This window comes from Aethalodelphis obliquidens, unplaced genomic scaffold, assembly GCF_003676395.1.
Source record: "Aethalodelphis obliquidens isolate GAN/ISIS:26980383/991018 unplaced genomic scaffold, ASM367639v1 scaffold53, whole genome shotgun sequence".
Lineage (NCBI taxonomy): Eukaryota > Metazoa > Chordata > Mammalia > Artiodactyla > Delphinidae > Aethalodelphis > Aethalodelphis obliquidens.
In genome coordinates, this window is record NW_020837997.1 from 10796178 (window position 1) to 10814587 (window position 18410).

Sequence of the window (18410 nt, forward strand, 5' to 3'; positions counted from 1 at the left end):
GCGAATTGGTGAGAGGAGGCACGTAAAGCCTTTGACCATGTGACTTCGCGAAGTGAGCATTTAATTAAGGTTTGCCATTATCATCATCATCATGATTATTAATTGTATACCAGGCAGTAGGCTGGGCACGCCCCCATTTCGTCTGCAGGAATGTAAATCGGACAATTCGATATTTCCCAGTAACGTGGCGAGTGCATCTACGCTCTATTCCTGGAGGTCCTGTACCCTGAGAAAGGGTCCGGAGCGTGGAGCTTGCCTGGTTCAAGTATGCGGCTGCAGCGCTGTACACAATTGTTTCCAGATTATATAGATAGCTTGTAGCACAGGGTACTCTGGAATACTTTTAACTATGTAGCGGTTGAAAAGGGGGTAGATCTACATGTACTGTCATGGAATGATTCCCCTACAAGCCATGTGGAGAGCTGCAGAGTGGTCCAGAATTCTGAACAATACCGTTATGGAAAGGAACGTAGAGCAAATATCCTGGTTTCTAAGAGCCCATACCTGTGGCAATGCGCAGAACAAGGCCGTCCCCAAACTGAGTAAACTAAATCTTTGTGGAGAGGAGGGATCCACGTTGGTAAAAAGTGTAGTTGGTCAGGAGTTTAATCTGCTCTAGGGTGATTTACATCGTCATGGGGCCATATTCAGATATTCCCTCAAGCAGTTAAAATTTAACTTAAAAAGTAGGAACCAGTAACTGCTCCCAAGGAACTCCCTAACCCGTGGGAAAGACAGAAATGTAATCTGGTAGCAGTAATATAGACTCAAAAGTGCAATTGTATGGGGATCCCCCTATCCCAAGCCTTTTTCTTCTCTACTTCCCAGTTAACCCTGTTAGACAGTGAATTCCAGGTGTTTGGATTTCACAGACTCTGGAATTTTTTTTTTTTTTTTTAATTGGGGGACCTAAATAGGTTGTCAGCTTTCCAATTTTGCTTAGGGGGACTTTTTATAATTTTTTCTCAAGTTCCTTTTTTTTTGTATTTTAATTCCAGTATGGTTGATCTACAATGTTATATTAGTTTCTGGTGTACAGCGAAATGATTCAGTTTTAATGTGTATACATACATAAATATATATATATTCTTTTTCATATTCTTTTCCATTATGGTTTATTACAGCATATTGAATATAGTTTCCTGTGCTATACGGTAGGACCTTGTTGTTTATCTATTTTATATATAATAGCTTGTATCTGCTAATCCCAAACTCCTAATTTACCCCTCCCCCACCCCCTTTTCCCTTTGGTAACCATAAATTTGTTTTCTAAATCTGTGAGTCTGTTTCTGTTTTGTGAATAAGTTCATTTGTAGCATATTTTAGATTTCACATATAAGTGATATCATATGTTATTTGTCTTTGTCTGGCTTACTTCACTCAGTATGAGAATCTCTAGGTCCATCCATGTTGCTGCAAATGGCATTATTTCATTCTTTTTTATGGCTAATATCCCGTTGTATATATGTACCATATCTTCTTTATCCATTCATCTGCCGATGGACATTTAAGTTGCTTCCATGTCTTGGCTATTGTAAATAGTGCTGCTATGAACATTGGGGTGCATGTATATTTTCAAATTAGAGTTTTCTCTGGATATATGCCCAGGAGTGGGATTGCTGGATCATATGGTTAACTCTATTTTTAGCTTTTTAAGGAAACTCCGTACTGTTCATCACAGTGGTACACCAATTCACCAATTTACATTCCCACCAGCAGTGTAGGAGGGTCCTTAGGGGGACTTTTTTAAATGCCATCTATATGTTAAGAAACTTCACAGTTGTGGAATCCAGACAGGAAGTATATTTGACGGTTCACCATACAGTCCTTTCAACTTTTCTACATTTGAGAGTTTTCATAACAAAATGTTAGGACAGAAAACTATAATCACTGTCATTTAATTAAAAGGTGTCCTATGCAAAGCAGGAAGAACTCAGTCTCAGAATTTTCAAATTAACTTGAGAACAACTCACTAATCATTTTCCAGTCTTTGCAGACAGGTGCAGATCTCACAAAGGGCTGGGGCTGGGAATCACAGGCATCTGTCCCTAAGTAAGGTCAGGAGGACCTCTGGCACTGGCCTTCAGATGACCCAAGGCCAGCTCATTTCTAACTGTTCTTCACATTCCTCTGCTTTCCTAAAACTCCCCTCCAGCTTCCGCTTATGGGCTAGTCTGATGCATAAAAGATAGAGATGGACAGAAAAATAGATCCTCCTATGTCTTTTTTATCTTTTGGCTGCACCACGTGGCTTGCGGCTTAGTTCCCCGAGCAGGGATCGAACCCGTGCCCCCCTGCAGTGGAAGCACAGAGTCTTAACCACTGGCCTGCCAGGGAAGTCCCTAGATCTTCCTATGTCTCTAAAAAATAAATTTTTAGAAATACATTTGGGGGGTAGATCCTTGGTGGTCCAATGGTTAGGACTCGGCACTTTCACCGCCGTGGCCCGGGTTCAATCCCTGGTCAGGGAACTACGATTCTGCAAGACACGTGGTACAGACAAAATAAACATAAAAATTAAAAAAAAAATTTTTTTTAACAAAAAAATTTTTTAGAAAACAAATACATTTGGAGGAGGAATGCTAACATTCCATTTCACGCCAAGCAGATATCGCTAGACACGTGTAGTATACGTTTCACTTTTATGAGCACAGACACATAATGCAAACACCAGACCACGGCTCATGTGTTTGTTTAGGTGCTAGACAAAGCAGGCTACCCCACCAATGAACTGAATAGAAAAGAAAAACCGGCACAAAATAGTATATACACTACTGTCCTAATGTCATTCTTTAAATTTGTATATAAAACAAATACTTGGAGGGACTTCCCGGCGGCACAGTGGATAGGACTCCTCTATCCCAATGCAGGGGGCCTGGGTTCGATCCCTGGTCAGGGAACTAGATCCCACATGCATGCTGCAGCTGAGAGTTCACATGCCACAACTAAGGAGCCTGCCTGTTGCAACTAAGACCCCACGCAACCAAATAAATAAATATTTAAAAAGTAATAAATACATGGAGAAACATCTTTAAACAAATATGTACCATGGCTTTGCCGTGTCCTCGAGTAAGCCACTTGTCTATGCCTCAGTTGTTCTGAGGTTGAATGCTGCAGTACCAACACACATGTATAAATAAAGCCTAAAAATATTAACCCTTTCGGGGGCAGGATTATGTGCTTTGGCTTTTTCTTCACATATTCAGTTTCCAAATGTTCTGAAGGGATTATGTATTAATTTTATAACGTGGGGTGGAGGGAGAGAAGGAAGTTTTACATTAAGAAAAAAAAAAACAACCAGGTAGATTTTAAAAGGTGGTCCATCCACACCCTGGAATATTACTCAGCCATAAGAAGCAGTGAAGTGCTGACACTTGCTACAACGTTGGATGGACCTTGAAAACACCAGGGTCAGTGAGAGAAGCCAGACACAAAAAAACTATGTGTTGTATGAATTTATTTATATGAAACATCCAGAACAGGCAAGTCCACAGACAGAAAGTAGGTTAATGGTTGCCAGAGGCTGGGGAGGGGTGGGAAGTGACCGCTAACGGGGATCGGGCTTCTTTCGAGGGGGGATGAAATTCTGGAACCAGACAGAGGTGATGATTGCACAACTGTGCAAATATACTAAAACCCACTGAACTGTATACTTTAAGTGGGTGTTATGGCATGTGCAATATATCTCAATAAAACTGCTTTAAAAAAATTAAAACTACCAAAAGTCTACCAGGAAATGAATACACCTTACATTGTGATTATTTCTGCAGAGCAGTGCACATACACTTTTCTGGGGTTTGCTCATTTTTAACAATGACACTGTTCTTAACTTTTATGTGAGAAACAAAAAAATTCCACAATCTCCACAATTAACGCACCTCAGGGTGTTCTGCCCCTGTGTGCGGCCCACTTGGGGACACTTAGGGAGTTCCCTCTGATCCTCATAGCTGGGCATCTTTCCTATTTTTATTTCATGTTCACACTTTGATTTTTTTTTTTGAGATATAACTCATATACTGTACAGTTCAAAGGATTTTAGTACCTCCACAGGTTATGTGCAATCGTCACCAAATTTAGAACATTTTCATCTCCCCGAAAAGAACCCCGCACCCTCTAGCTCTCACCCCCTCTCCCTCCCTACTGGCTAAGCATTGCTACACTAATCTGCTTTCTGTCCCTACAGATCCCTGTGTTGAGCATTTCATGTGAATGAGGTCATATCACATACGATCTTTTGTGATTGCCCTCTTTCACTTAGCATAATGTTTTCAAGGACATACTTGACATATTTGAAGGTCCAAAAGAGGCAGAGCTTTATTGTTTTTGTTTAAGATTTTTTTTTGACGTGGACCATTTTTAAAGTCTTTATTGAATTCACTACAATATTGCTTCTGTTTTACGTTTTGATTTTTTGGCCATGAGGCATGCGGGATCTTAGTTCCCCGACCAGAGATCAAACCCGTGTCCCCTCCATTGGAAGGCTAAGTCCCAACCACCGGACCGCCAGGGAAGTACCTGTTTCTTAAATCAGATCTGCCCACGTCATTGTCTAACCATCCGTACAAAGTGCCAGTGATAGGTTGGCGTGAGTAATGGCATCTGCAGAACTCGGCACTATCACCTCCCCTGGAGTTGATTGTTAAACTTGCCTCATCCTTGGGGAATTCCCTGGTGGTCCAGTGGTTAGGACTTCATACTTCTATTGCAGGGGGCATGAGTTTGATGCCTGGTCAGGAAACTAAGATCCTGCAAGCCAAACCGTGCAGCATGGCCAAAAAAAAAAAGAATGAAAGAAACAAGACAACAAACAAAAAAACAAACAAAAACCAAAAAAAAGCCATAAACGAGACAAAAAGACAACCCTCAGAATGGGAGAAAATATTTGCAAACAAAGCAACGGACAAAGGATTAATCTCCGAAATATATAAGCAGCTCATACTGGTCAATATCAAAAAAACAAACAACCCAATCAAAAAATGAGAAGACCTAAATAGACATTTCTCCAAAGAAGACATACAGATGGCCAAGAGGCACATGAAAAGCTGCTCAACATCACTAATTATTGGAGAAATGCAAATCAAAACTACAATGAAGTATTACCTCACACCAGTTAGAATGGGCATCATCAGAAAATCCACAAACAACAGATGCTAGAGAGGGTGTGGAGAAAAGGGAACCCTCTTGCACTGGTGGTGGGAATGTAAGTTGGTACAGCCACCATGGAGAACAGTATGGAGGTTCCTTAAATAACTAAAAATAGAACTACCATATGATCCAGCAATACCACTACTGGGCATATACCCTGAGAAAACCATAATTCAAAAAAACACGTGCACTCCAATGTTCACAGCAGCACTATTTACAATAGCCAGGGCATGGAAGCAACCTAAATGTCCATTAACAGAGGAATGGATAAAGTTGTGGTACATATATACAATGGAATATTACTCAGCCATAAAAAGGAATGAAATTGGGTCATTTGTGGATGGACCTAGAGAATGTCATACAGAGTGAAGTAAGTCAGAAAGAGAAAAGCAAATATCGTATAATAACACACATATGTGGAATCTAGAAAAAGGTACAGATGATCTTATTTGCAAAGCAGAAATGGAGACAGATGTAGAGAACAAATGTATGGATACCAAGGGGGAAAGGGGTGGGGTGCGAGGAACTGGGAGACTGGGATTGACACATATACGCTATTGATACTATGTATAAAATAGACAAATGATGGGAACATGCTATATAGCACAGGGAACTCTTCCTAATGCATTGTGGTAAATGCGAAGGAAATCCAAAAGGGAGGGGATATCTGTATGTGTGTGGCTGATTCATTTTGTGTGCAGCGGAGGCTAACATACCATTGTAAAGCAACTATACTCCAATAAAAATTAATTAAAAAAATAAAAACAAAAAAACCTTGCCTCATCCTTGGTCTCTGACTCCTGCTGCTGGAAACAGCATTTCAGGTCACCAGCCTCCACACCCCCACGTACCCCCATCTCCCCAGGCCTGCAGAGGGCCCCCTGGGGCCAAGCAGCTCCTTAGTTGATGATTCAGGCTGCTGACACCCACTCAAGGCAGAGCCAGTCTCCTAGTGGGGGACCACAACAGCCTCCGTTTCTTCTAATGTAAATGGGGACAGTGCCACCCACCTTGGTGACACTAAGTGACGTCTGGCTCCAAGCTAGAAGGCCTGGTTTGGCCCCTATGGACCGCTGCACGTCACTTGGACCTTGTGGGCCTCAGTTTTCTCATCTGCAAAGTGGGAACGATGCCACCTGCCTAGTCTGACTCCCGGGGTTTTTGTAAGGAGAAAATGTGTTACTAGCTATAAAAGTGCCTGGTGGGCCACAAAGCACTTTGCAAATAGAAGACACAACCAAATTCATCTGTAAAAGGCATTTATTCTGAGAATCTAAAACCTGGACAGAGAATATTGAACGTCATAGAAAAAGCCTACACAGGATTTCGTCGTTTATTCCTAATACATTAACCACCTAATAATAAGGAAAAAAAGAGAAACTTTTAAAACAATATCGCTCCAGTCTGTCTGCAGTTATGTGATTTAAAATATCCCTGTTCTGTTGAGGTATAAGCTGCAAACTTTGGTCAAGTTAGAAACATTAACAAATCATTCCAAAAAACACAAAACTCCCCCCCCCCAAAAAAACACAACCAAACCCTAAGTTATTAGCTTTCTCGGTACATATACAGTAACTACAAAAAAAAATTTCATTTAGAAAGGTTTTTTTTTTTTTTTAAAGTTTCCCTCTTGTAATTCCCAATTGGCGAGCTGAAAATTCAACTTCGAGGATCGACAAAAGTCCCATCGTCCCCACTCGCTCACCCGGGGTCTCCAGGGAGGCGCTGGAGGACCACAGTTTGAGATTCTGGTTGGCACCGTCAACAATTCAGTGCTGAGAAAGAGCCCCGTGTTGAAGAAGGAAGGAGGGACCAAAGGCACTTGAACGTGGCCCCAGGCGTTTGCTTCCGTGGCGTCCAGAGGGGACGTCGCTGGGCCGCCCATCGGCCCCCATGGAGGGGAAGAGTCCAGCGGAGGTAGCTTCAGTGTGGCCCCAGCTCTCTGCTCGGGTGGCCGGTGGGGACGCAGAAGCAGCCCAGTGGGGGATGGCTTGGAGGCGGTGGGGAGGGGGGGGTTCAACCGGGCCCAACGGGACTTCTTCGCTTTTCCTTTGAACAGCTTTTCCTTTGAACACTTTCCTGCCGGCAATGCAGGGCCAACACCACACTCAGGGCCACCGCCAGGTGGGATTTCACCTCTGGGGGCCTGACCCACCAACCTTGAAAAGATTGTTCTAGGCAGCCCGGCGCCGTCTTGCGAGTCAGCGGCCAGAACAGCTGAGAACCTGATGCTGGGAATTTCAGTGGCCTTCACGCCAAGTTGTTTCTAATTCCATCCTCAGAAGAAAAACAATTTTTTTTTTTTTGGTTTTTTTTTTTCCGCTGATAAATTGCAGACTTTTTATTTATTTCTTTCTTTTTAAAACCAAAATAAAAACATGGAGAAGTCCGACTTTCTTCCTTCCTTTGAGCCATAATACAAATTCCTGAAAATTTTATAGATTAAAAAAAAAAACCCAAACCGGGAAGACGAGGCTTTTTTTTTTTTTTTTAGGGAGTGGAGGAAAAACTACATGTTTAAGTTAAGCTCACTAACAACAAAATGGGGGCCACAGACCCCCCCCGATAACGTTTTTTTAAAAAAAACACACGGCGAGAAGTGCTTGAGGATCACCGTCCGCTCCCGTAGCCAGGGAAGAGCTGGTTGAGGACGGCCTGCAGTGGCTGGTTCACGTGCATGGTGTAGCTCCGGCCCAGGTCATAGCGGCAGGCCGGGCAGCTGAACACCTGGGCCCGGAAGGACCTGTCCAGGCAATCCTGCGGGAGAGCGGGTGGTGAGAGGTGCTCCTGGCCACGCACTGTCCCCCCAGGGCGGTGTCGGCAGCCCAGAGGCCCCTCCTGACCCTCAGTCTCACTTGCCACTGCTGGCTGCCCATCACCAGCCCGGCTGCCCCAGGCTCAAAGACTCCAAGGTCGGGAATTCCCTGGCGGTCCAGTGGTTAGGACTCCGCACTTTCACTGCTATGGGAGCGGGTTCAATCCTTGGTCAGGGAACTAAGATCCCACAAGCCGAGCGGTGTGGCAACAACAACAAAAAAAAGACTCCAAGGTCATCCCGGCCACCAGGCCCGTGTACCTGCAGGTCACACCACCTGACAGGTCCATGCCCTGGCTCTCTTGTCACCGTGCCTCGGCTCAAGTCCCCTCCTCAGAGGACCCCTCCTCGAAGCCCCTGGAACATCCCCGCCTCACCTCACCCTGTCTGCTTTCAAAACAGTACCTTCCGCCTTCTGGAATCATCTTGTCGACTAACCTGCTGGCGTGTAACACACCAGACACTCCCCAGGATGGGGGCTGTGTCTCCCTGAATCTCCCGGCACCAAGCACAGGACCCAACCCAGAGTAGATGCTCAAGGAACATGTGTCGGTGAGAAGACGGGAGAAGAGAGAGGAAGGAGGGGGTCTGGATGCTGAGCCAGACTTCTGGGTTTGAACCCACTTGTCAACCCAGTGACGCCAGGGCAAGAGCCAGGTGGAGCCCGAGCTGTGAGGCTGACAGGCCCTACCTCCCCGTCGGAGCCACAGGCCGAAGACACCATGGGGAGCGGGCACCTGCACAGGCGCACACACCTGAAGGATGGCGCCAGGCAGCTGGGTGAGGGGCAACACCAAGCTGGTGAAAACCTGCTGCTGCCACGTCACGCTACCGCTGGACGCAGACGGCTGCTTTTGATCCCTATTTTTAAAAAGTCCTGGACTTCCCTGGTGGTCCAGTGGTTAAAAATCCACCTGTCGATGCAGGGGACACGGGTTCGAGTCCTGGTCCGGGAAGATCCCACATGCCGCGGAGCAACTAAGCCAGTGTGCCACAACTACTGAGCCTGTGCTCTAGAGCCCGCGTGCCACAACTATGGAGCCCACGGGCCACAACTACTGAGCCCGCCCTCCTAGAGCCCGTGCTCTGAGACAAAAGAAGCCACTGCAATGAGAAGCCTGTGCACCACAACAAAGAGTAGCCCCAGCTCGCCACAGCTAGAGAAAGTGCAAGCACAGCAATGAAGACCCAGCACAGTCAAAAAAATACAACAAAGACAAAAAAAAATAAACTCCTGTGTTCTTGTCCAATATAAAGTCTACAGCCTGATCCCAGGCACGAGAGGTAGTGCTTTCGGCTCAACACACTAAGACTTGGGTTCAAAATCAGGTTCTGGATCGCTGCACGATTCACAATGGCCAAAAGGTGGAAACACCAAGAGTCCATCCACGGATGATGGCTAAACACAATGTGGTCCATCCACGCGCTGCCACGTGACTCAGCCTTCAAAAGCAAAGAGGTTCTGACACATGTGACAACATGGATGAGCCTGAACACGATGCTCAGTGAGAGAAGCCAGACACAGAAGGACAGACACTGTCTGATTCCACTCATGCAAGGTCCCTAGAGAGTGAGATCCACAGAGACGGGAAGTATATGGTTAGGGGCCAGGGGCTGGGGGAGGGGCTGGGGAGTGAGTGTTTCATGGGGACAGAGTTTCAGTTTGGGAGGACGAGAAAGTTCTGAAGATGGATGGTGGGGACAGTTGCACAACAATGTGAATGTACTTAATGCCACTGAGCTGTGCACCTAAAAAATAGTTAAAACGGTAAAGGTTATGTTATCTGTATATTACCACAGAAAAAAAATATTTTAATAGAGTAAAAACAAAATCAAATGCTGGGACGTCAGGGTGGAGGGTCAAAGCCACGAACGACAGTCGTGAGGATGCCCAGGACAGACACGCACTCACCAGGGCCACCTCCTTCACACTGGCGGCACAGCGGCCGCAGGTGTGGTGACTCCCTGAGCCGCTCGGCCTGACCTCGCACGCGCCCCGCGTCTCAGTGTCCAACTGCGCGCTGGCCGGGTACACCTCAAAGCCAGAAGGGTGCTGCGATGCCCCTTTCCACGGGGCAAAGGGGCTCAGCACGGTTACAGGCTTTCCAAGGTCACACGGCCAGAAAGGGCAAAGCCGGAGGTCAAAGCCACACTGCCAACCCCGACGATGTGTTCTCACCCCGCCCCGCCAAGCCTCTGAGCCCCCTCGGGCTCCACACAGCCTCAGACACCCAGGGGCATCTCTCCTGGCCACACAGCTGAAGGGCCTCGGTCAGGCCACATGGCACGACTGCTGCCCAAGTGTCCATGTTCTCAGAGTCCATCCCCTGGTCTGATAAGTGACCCGACGCCCTGGACCAAGACGGCCCCGAGGCGAGAGAGCAGCTCAGAGACCCAGGGTGACCAGGAGGCAGGGACAGTCCCTTCTAAATTACATGCCTACACTGCCCATGAGTTCCTACTGACCGACTCTGGCCAGAAGGCACTGCAAAGACACCATACACGCAGACCAGCGCTTCCCAAGTTGGGGGACCCCTGGGACCGAGTGGGTGGGGCCTCAGATGCTGCTCAGCCCCCCAGCACTCAGGACACCCCACGGTGTGTTCACTCTGGTGTCATTCACCCCACGACAGAGAACGATCCGGCCCCAAACGTCAGCACTGCTTGGGGAGAGACCCTGGTCTGGCCCAATCTCAGCCCCTCCCAATCTCTTCTTTCAAAAGCATCAGATCAGGTACTGTTTCCCTCCTAAGGCTGACCACTGGCTGGAACCCTCCAGACCCGCCACCCGGCCCCCCTCCCCTGCCCTTGTCCCCAAGAGGCCCTGGCTACTCCAACATGCCTGTGGGTCTAAGCTTCTGCACAGGTCACTCTGCCTACCTGGGATGCTGCCCCAAGGACCGCCTCAGGTGGCAGGTTAATGCCACCTCCTCCAGGAAGGCTTCCTCCCTGCTCCTCTAGGGGATAAGCGCCTCATGCATCTCCAGCCCAGCCCACTTAGTCATTTAGTATGACCAGATCCCAGGCCAGGACAATAGCCCAACCTCTCCCACACCGGACCTCCAGGCATCTAAGAGGCTGGAGAGGACCAGTGCGTGGCCCCCAAGGAAAGTAGGCGCCGACCTGTTGAAGGCACAGCAGAGGGCCGGTGTGGCTGGAGGTTCGGGACGATGGCAGGGTGGGCAGTGGCTGGGCGAGGAGTTTGCGTTGGATTCCGGGGCACCAGGAGGGTGGGGAGCAGGGAGCGAGTGATGGGCGCCTGTGATTAAGGCTGGGGTGCTACTGTAACCCAGGTCACCTGGAAAAGAGACCCTCAATCCCCTCGAAGGGCCGGGGGCGGGAGGTGCAGAAGCAAAACCGGCAAGCCCAGGTTGGCAGCGTGGGTCCGATCACCCCTCCAGGACCTCCCGTCTGGGGCCCTCAGTGCCCACTCACCTTGCACACGGTGTGCTGGCACACGGTCGTGATCGGGCGGTACACCAACTCCTGGCAACAAATACACTGGAACGCCTCCTCCACTTTGCTTAGGAATTTCTGGAAGCAGAGGAGAGGGTGCATGAGCCCGGCAAAGGCTCAGTTCCCCAGAGTGAACGAGCACGACGGGTCCCCAGACTCCCTGCTTAGCCCTCGCCCCGGCCCGAATCTCATCCTGCGGCACCGGAGCACACGCAGGCTGGAGATCAAGACCGTACTCCATGAGCGCTTCTCTCGGCACAGAGCCCAGCCCTGCGACACACGGCACCGCCTGCCTGCCGCCCGCTGCTCAGACCCCGGGCTCCAGCAGCGGATGAGACAGAGAAACGCCTGACTTCTTGGAGCCTGGGGCCCAGCGGGGAAGACCAGAGATTAAGCAGGTGAAAGACAGAAAGGTCACAGCAGTGCTGGGGAAAGGACAGCAGGGACCCCCAGAAGGAGGGCGGTCAGAGTCCCCCTGTGGAGAAGGTGACCTGTCAGCAGAGAGACCCGAAGGACGTGGGGCGGCTGAATCACAGCCTCCTAAGATGTCCACGTTCGAATCCCGGGACCTGTGGACGTGTCACCTCATGGGGCAGAGGGGACTTCGCAGGCGGGGTTAAGGCCCTTGAGACAGGGATGACCCTGGATTCCCCGGGGAGCCCAACGTCATCACAGGGTCCTTATAAGAGGGAGGCGGGAGGGTCAGAGGCAGAGAGAGACGGGAGATGCTGCACTGCTGGATACGACAGAGATACGAGGATAGAGGACGGGGCTGAAAGCCCGGGATGAGGTGCCTCCAGAAGCTGGAAAAGGCGGGAACCGATGCTCCCCTGGAGCCTCCGGAAGGACCAGCCCTGCCCACACTTGGATTTTACCCCTAAAGGCTCACTTGTTAGGGCAGCCACAGTGATTTCATGCCGTAGGGAGACTGAGCCGGGAGCGCTGGGGTGGAGGGTACTTCCCCAAAGAGAAACCCACGAGGGCAGAGGCCGTGCAATGGCATGACCAGGAGGAAGAGTCCAGAAGGAGAGGACGTCAGCAGTAACGGGCCGCTCGCCCAGGGCTCAGAGGATCTGGGTTTGACCTTGACCGTGAGCCATGGAGAGCCAACCCCCACAAGGCAGGGGCAGCCAGAGGACGCTGAGCCACTCACTTCCAGTGACCCATCAATGTCACTCACCCCACTAAGGCAGGAGGATCAAAAAAAAGACAGCGCCGGTTTGGCGGTTCCTCAGAAATTTGAACACAGAATGACTTCATGATCCGGCAATCCCACTTCTGGGTTTATGCCCAAGAGAACTGAAGACAGGGCCGCAGAGACTTGCCCACCTGTGTTCACAGCAGCACTGTTCACAACAGCCAAAAGCTGGAAGCAACCCAAGTGTCCACTGAGAGATGATGGATAAACAAATTCCATCTGTACAGTGGAATATTACACAGCCTTAAAAAGGAAGGAGAGTCTGACACCTGCCACAACACGGATGGACCCTGAGGACATGATGCTCAGTGAGAGAAACCAGACACAGAGGGACACACACTGTCTGATTCCACTCATGTGAGGTCCCTAGAGGAGTCGGATCCACTGAGACAGGAAGTAGATGGTGGGGGCCAGGGGCTGGGGGAGGGGCTGGGGAGTCAGCGTTTCATGGGGACAGAGTTTCAGTTTGGGAAGATGAGAAAGTTCTGGAGACAATGGTGCGGACGGTTGCACGACAGGCTTAATGCCACTGAGCTGTGCACTTCAAATAGTTCAGATGGTCAGCTTCATGTTTTCCCTATTTTATCACAATGGAAAGAAAGAGGCCCCCGCCGCCCGGGCGAGGGAGGGGGGCTCACCGGCCCGTCCTTGAGTGACTTCAGGATCTCCGTCCACAGCTTTGTGTTGCTCTTGTCCTCCTTGATGAGGCTGCTCTGCTGGGTGGTGAGGCTGTAGGGCTCCACCTTGGTCTTCTTGGGTGCCCCTCGCGAGGACCCGTCGCCTCCTGGGACAGAGCAGGGCGGGTGAGGGTGGAGGCCCCCCCCACCCCGCCCCCCGCGCACGAGGATGGGGTCCCGAATACGAGGACGGCCGCTGAGACACCCACCAGCCGACTTGCTTTTCCGCTTGCCCTTCCTGGGGGACGCGAAGTCCTCCTCCCCGTCGTCCTCCTTCTCCAGGGCTTCCGTCTTGCTGTTTTCCTTCTCCTTCTCCCTCCTGGCCAGGGCCTCCAGGTAGCCTTCCGGGTACTGTGAGGAGGAGAAGACAGGACGGTCACCCCTACCCGGTCCCCAGCCGGGCCCCAGAGACGGACTCTGTGCTCCCTTGGCCTCAGCTCAGAGGCCTGCACCAACTTAACTCTGGAGCAGTAACTAAGCACAGAAACTCACAGGAACAAACGTTAATGGCACAGCGGCAGTGAGCGAGGTAACGCACGGTAGAGGCCCACCACCAGATCAAGCAAAGAAGACAGTCTTTTTCCTTTTGTTTTATTTTTTGGGTTTTTTCGGCCGTGCCCCACGGTTTGTAGGATAGGATCTTGGTTCCCTGACCAGGGATTGAACCCTCGGCCTCGGCAGTGAAAGCGTCGAGTCCTAACCACTGGACAGCCAGGGAACTCCCACGACAGTCTTGGTATCTTTCCGTTTCGATAAGAAGTAGGCAAACTTTTCAAGCCAGGGGCCAGGCAGTAAAAGTTTCGGGCTCTGTGGGGACAAAAGCCGGCCCAGCCCCTGTGGGATTGAATGGGCGTGGCTGGGCCCTGGGAAGACTTCGTTTACTCACCACTGGCCCAGGGCCTTAGCTCCACAACCCGATTCTGATGGGTCTTGGACTCCTCTGAGCCCCATCAGGCATTATCTAATTAGAAATGGGGTTCTAAGGCACCTACAACCACATCCGATTCTCCAGTGTTTCATCGAGAAACCCTCAAGCTTTTCTAGCAACACAAACTTGCAACAAAGGCCTAAGTTCTAAATAAAACATCCTCCTCTCACCAAACAGTGACATGCCTGACCCATGGCTGTCTCTCCCCAGTTCCTCCGCCTCTATAAGTCCCTGTGTTTGTGACCACCTAGAGGGGTGGGACAGGGAGGGTGGGAGGGAGACGCAAGAGGGAGGAGATATGGGGACATATGTGTATGTATAGCTGATTCACTTTGTTATAAGGCAGAAACTAACACACCATTGTAAAGCAGTTATACTCCAATAAAGATGTTAAAAAATAATAATAATTAATTAATTAATTAATTAAATAAAATACAATTCCCTGTGGAACAACCAGTGTGTTCAAAAGGCAACTCTTTGTGGCCTCCCGGTGGGGGGGCAGGGGGCGGGGCGGGGTAGGTGCTATCAGACTCTCAACAGCAATTAAGATTCCTTAAATAGTCCCACCACGACTTATCAGCTGGAAATCGGATCACCAGGAGGAACAGAAAACACCATAATTATAGTGCAAAAAAGCCGTACTCTGCACGCACTGGGCAAACTCTTGAAGATGGAGGACTCTGCTGCTATAAAGAGGTGAGTGATTGCTCCAGGGGATCAGTCCACCCTATCTTTACATTTAGACCTTGCTCTATTCTATATTTAGACCAATTTTATTGGTTTGTCTGCTTTGGGGGTAGGGAGAGGTGATGGACAGACAGGAGAAAGAGAGATGGGGGACTTCCCTGGAAGTCCAGTGGTTAAGACTCGCCTTTCAATGAAGGGGGCACAGGTTCAATCCCTGGTCAGAGAGATCCTGCATGCTGCAAGGTGCAGTCAAAAAGAAACAAAAAAACAAAGAGACAGGGAAGAGGGGGAGGAGAAGAGGGGATGGGAGGGGACTGGCCAAGAGAGAGGAGACCGGACTCCAGATTGATTTCGGATAAGCTCTTCAAACACAGCTCAGATAAGGAAGCCCAGCTCTCAGCTCTAACATCACAAAGCAAAGATGCAAACCTGCCTGAGCCACCCCTCCCCTATATCCACTGGCTGAAGGACAGGGATGGTACAGCCAGCGAGGTGTCACCAGCTCACAGCCTGGAAATCGTCCGGGATGAGAAAAACCCCAGAGAGCATGGCTCCCCGCTCAGACGCTCCCAGCCCAGGCCCCGGGCACGAGCTCCAGCTGTGAGCACAGGCCTGGACGCACCTGCATGGTCAGCCCCAGCTTCTTGATCCGGTCCTTCCCCTCCTTGGTCCAGGGCCCCGGCTCGACGTCATCCCTGCGCAGGAGGAAGCGCCACACCAGGAAGCCGGACTTGCCCTTCTCGGGCCAGTACCTCACGACCTGTGGGAAGAAGCGCGGGGTCAGTGACCTGGGGGCCAGGGGCGGGGGGCAGGCACGGGGGCCCCCACTCACCTTGTAGATGCCGTCATACCGGTTGCCCTCGATGGGGGCGTACTTGCTGTGCTTGCGGCCCTTGACGTTCCGCACCACCCGGACCGGCTTCCCCGACCGCCAGTCCTTGGCCTCGGCCCCTTTGAGGTCGTTGATGGGGGCAAAGCAGTTCAGAGCCAGCGCCCTGCGGGGAGAGCCGGGCCCACACGCTGGACTGCATCCCCCAGAGAGAGGGGGTCGCGGCGTCCCAAGCCCCCCCCCCGCCCCCCGCCCCGTGAACATGTGACCATTGGAAAGTCAGTGCTTGCAGATGAAGTCAAGTTCGGAGGCGGTCAGAATGGATTAGGGTGGGCCCTAAACCCAATGACCGGTGTCCTTATAAGGAAAGGGAAACTGAGGGAGTTCCCCGGTGGGAACTCAGCGCTCTCACTCTCGAGGGCCCGGGTTCAATTCCACGTCGGGGAACTAAGATCCCACATCCCACAAGCCACACCGAGACATGGCCCCAAAAAAAAGAAGAAAAAATTTTTTTAAATAAATAATTAAAAAATAAAAATTAGGACTTCCCTGGTGGCGCAGTGGTTAAGGATCTGCCTGCCAATTCAGGGAACACGGGTTCGAGTCCTGGTCTGGGAAGATCCCACGTGCTGCAGAGTAACTAAGCCCGTGCGCCACAACTACTGAGCCTGTGCTCTAGAGCCTGCAAGCCACAACTACTGAAGCCTGCGTGCCACAACTACTGAAGCCCGCGCACCTAGAGCCCGTGCTCCGCAACAAGGGAAGCCACCGCAATGAGAAGCCCACACACCACAGCGAAGAGCAGCCCCCGCTCGCCGCAACTAGAGAAAGCCCGCGCGCAGCAACGAAGACCCAACACAGCCAAAAATAAATAAACAATTTTTTAAAAAATAATAAATAAATAAAAATTAAAACTAACTATAAAAAGAAAACAGACACACTAGGGGACAGGGCCCCATGAAGACTGAGGCAGGGCTTGGAGAGTCACATCTACAAGCCAAGGGACGCCAAGGAAGGACCCTCCCCTGGAGGTTCCAGATGGAGGACGGCCCCGAGACACCTTGACTTTGGACTCTGGGCCTCCGGAATTAGGCAAGAATAAATTCCTGTTGTTCTAAATCACCCAGTTGTGCAGTGTTTTGGTACCAGAGCCACAGGACACTAACACGATGTGGGGGAAGACGTCACCCAGGAGAAAGCAGGTGGCACACAAACGCGGCCTGGGCTGGCAGGCCTGTCCCAACAAGGGGCACAGCGGCCTGGGGTCGGTGGACCGGAGGTCAGCTCAGCATCTGATGCAACGCCGCCACCTTCCTCAGGTGAGCAAGAAAGAGAGCTGCCACCGCACAGCTGTTCTCCCGTGCAGATGGCGGTTGGTAAAGAATGGATTTCTTAGAGTTTTAAGTCCAGACTTTTATCACTGCTCACGAGCAGTTCCTCACACTGTCAAATCTCCTCCGAAAATGAGATTTTTTTTTTTTTCCTGGCTGCACCATGTGGCATGCGGGATCTTAGTTCCCCAACCAGGGATCGAACCCGCGCCCCCTGCAGTGGAAGCACGGAGTCTTAACCGCTGGATCACCAGAGAAGTCCCCAAAATGAGATTTTTTTCAAATGGCTAGCGAAATTTAAATATTCTACTAGACTAATACATGCACAAAAATGAACCCTTCCTTCTTTTTTAAAGAAAGATATTTAGGCAAAGAGCTTTCTGGAAAGAAATACCAATTTGCATTTCTACCAACAGTGGAACGCTAGTCTATGCCTTGGCATTTCTCAACACTGGAGAATTTGGGGCCAACTTTACAGGGTAAATAAATAGTATCTCATCATTACCTCAATGTGTTATTTCTTTGATCACTAAAGGTGAACAAATTTTCATGGCCACTGTAGATCTGTGTTACTTGGCAGAATGATTTGCATGTCCTTTGCTTTTTTCTGTTAGTTTTTCTTATTGATTTGCAACACAGCTCTTTACATATAAGGGCATAACCATCATCAGGTGTCATGTTTGTGGCAGACTTTTCCCCCAAGAGTCACCTGCCTTTTCATTGTACTTATGGGTTTTATTGGTATAATTTATAATACTCAGGTCATCAAATCTCTGTCTTTTCCTTTGGGCTCTGTGATGCTGTATCCCATCCTGTAATCGAGGCTCAGCAAACTCCTGCCCCCCTTGTGGTGTTGCAGATAAAGTTCTGCTGCAACAGAGCTGTCCACACTCTTTTACATGTGCTCTGTGGCTGCTCACGTGCTATGACGGCAGAACTGAGTGGTTGCCACAGAGACCGTGCGGCCCACAAAGCCAAATACGTTTATTATCTGGCCTTTTGGGGGAAAAGTTTGCTTCAGTGCATCTGACTGACTCACTGGTGGACAGAGTAGGGAAGAGATGGACATTCGTGGTCCCTACGTTCCATCACAATCTTAATGGGAATCTAACTTCCTGCACATGAAAGCCCCAAATGGGACCCATCCCCTCCCCTGTGAAGCCACCAGAGGACAAGGCAGACAGACACGTGCTGGTGAAGATATAGGAACACTCGATTCTGCAAACCTGTTGGTATTGGTGAGTTTCTGATCACAAGACTGCTCTGCAGTCCGCTTGTTACCGGAAAGGTCTCGTCCACCGCTACCTGTGTACGTGAACGAGTTCCCGTGGTCCTGAAACAGAT

The 18410-nt window shown here is 49.9% G+C and overlaps 1 protein-coding gene across 5 annotated transcripts in view; it reads right to left on the minus strand.

Moving 5' to 3' along the window:
- Positions 1 to 6387: 6387 nt before the first annotated feature.
- Positions 6388 to 18410, minus strand: part of UHRF1 (ubiquitin like with PHD and ring finger domains 1) — a 32943-nt gene continuing 20920 nt past the window's right edge. For 2 of the 5 annotated variants that reach the window (XM_027085395.1, XM_027085396.1), the window contains exons 11-16: positions 18293 to 18399; positions 15529 to 15901; positions 13501 to 13642; positions 13253 to 13398; positions 11396 to 11494; positions 7639 to 7902 (exon numbers count right to left, since the gene is read on the minus strand). In XM_027085395.1, coding sequence (XP_026941196.1) covers positions 7756 to 7902; positions 11396 to 11494; positions 13253 to 13398; positions 13501 to 13642; positions 15529 to 15901; positions 18293 to 18399 — 1014 coding nt within the window. In that variant the 3' untranslated portion in view covers positions 7639 to 7755. Of the gene's footprint in view, positions 7903 to 11395; positions 11495 to 12596; positions 12783 to 13252; positions 13399 to 13500; positions 13643 to 15528; positions 15902 to 18292; positions 18400 to 18410 lie in introns of those variants that run through there. The other 3 variants (XM_027085398.1, XM_027085397.1, XR_003428394.1) reach the window with 3 other exon arrangements.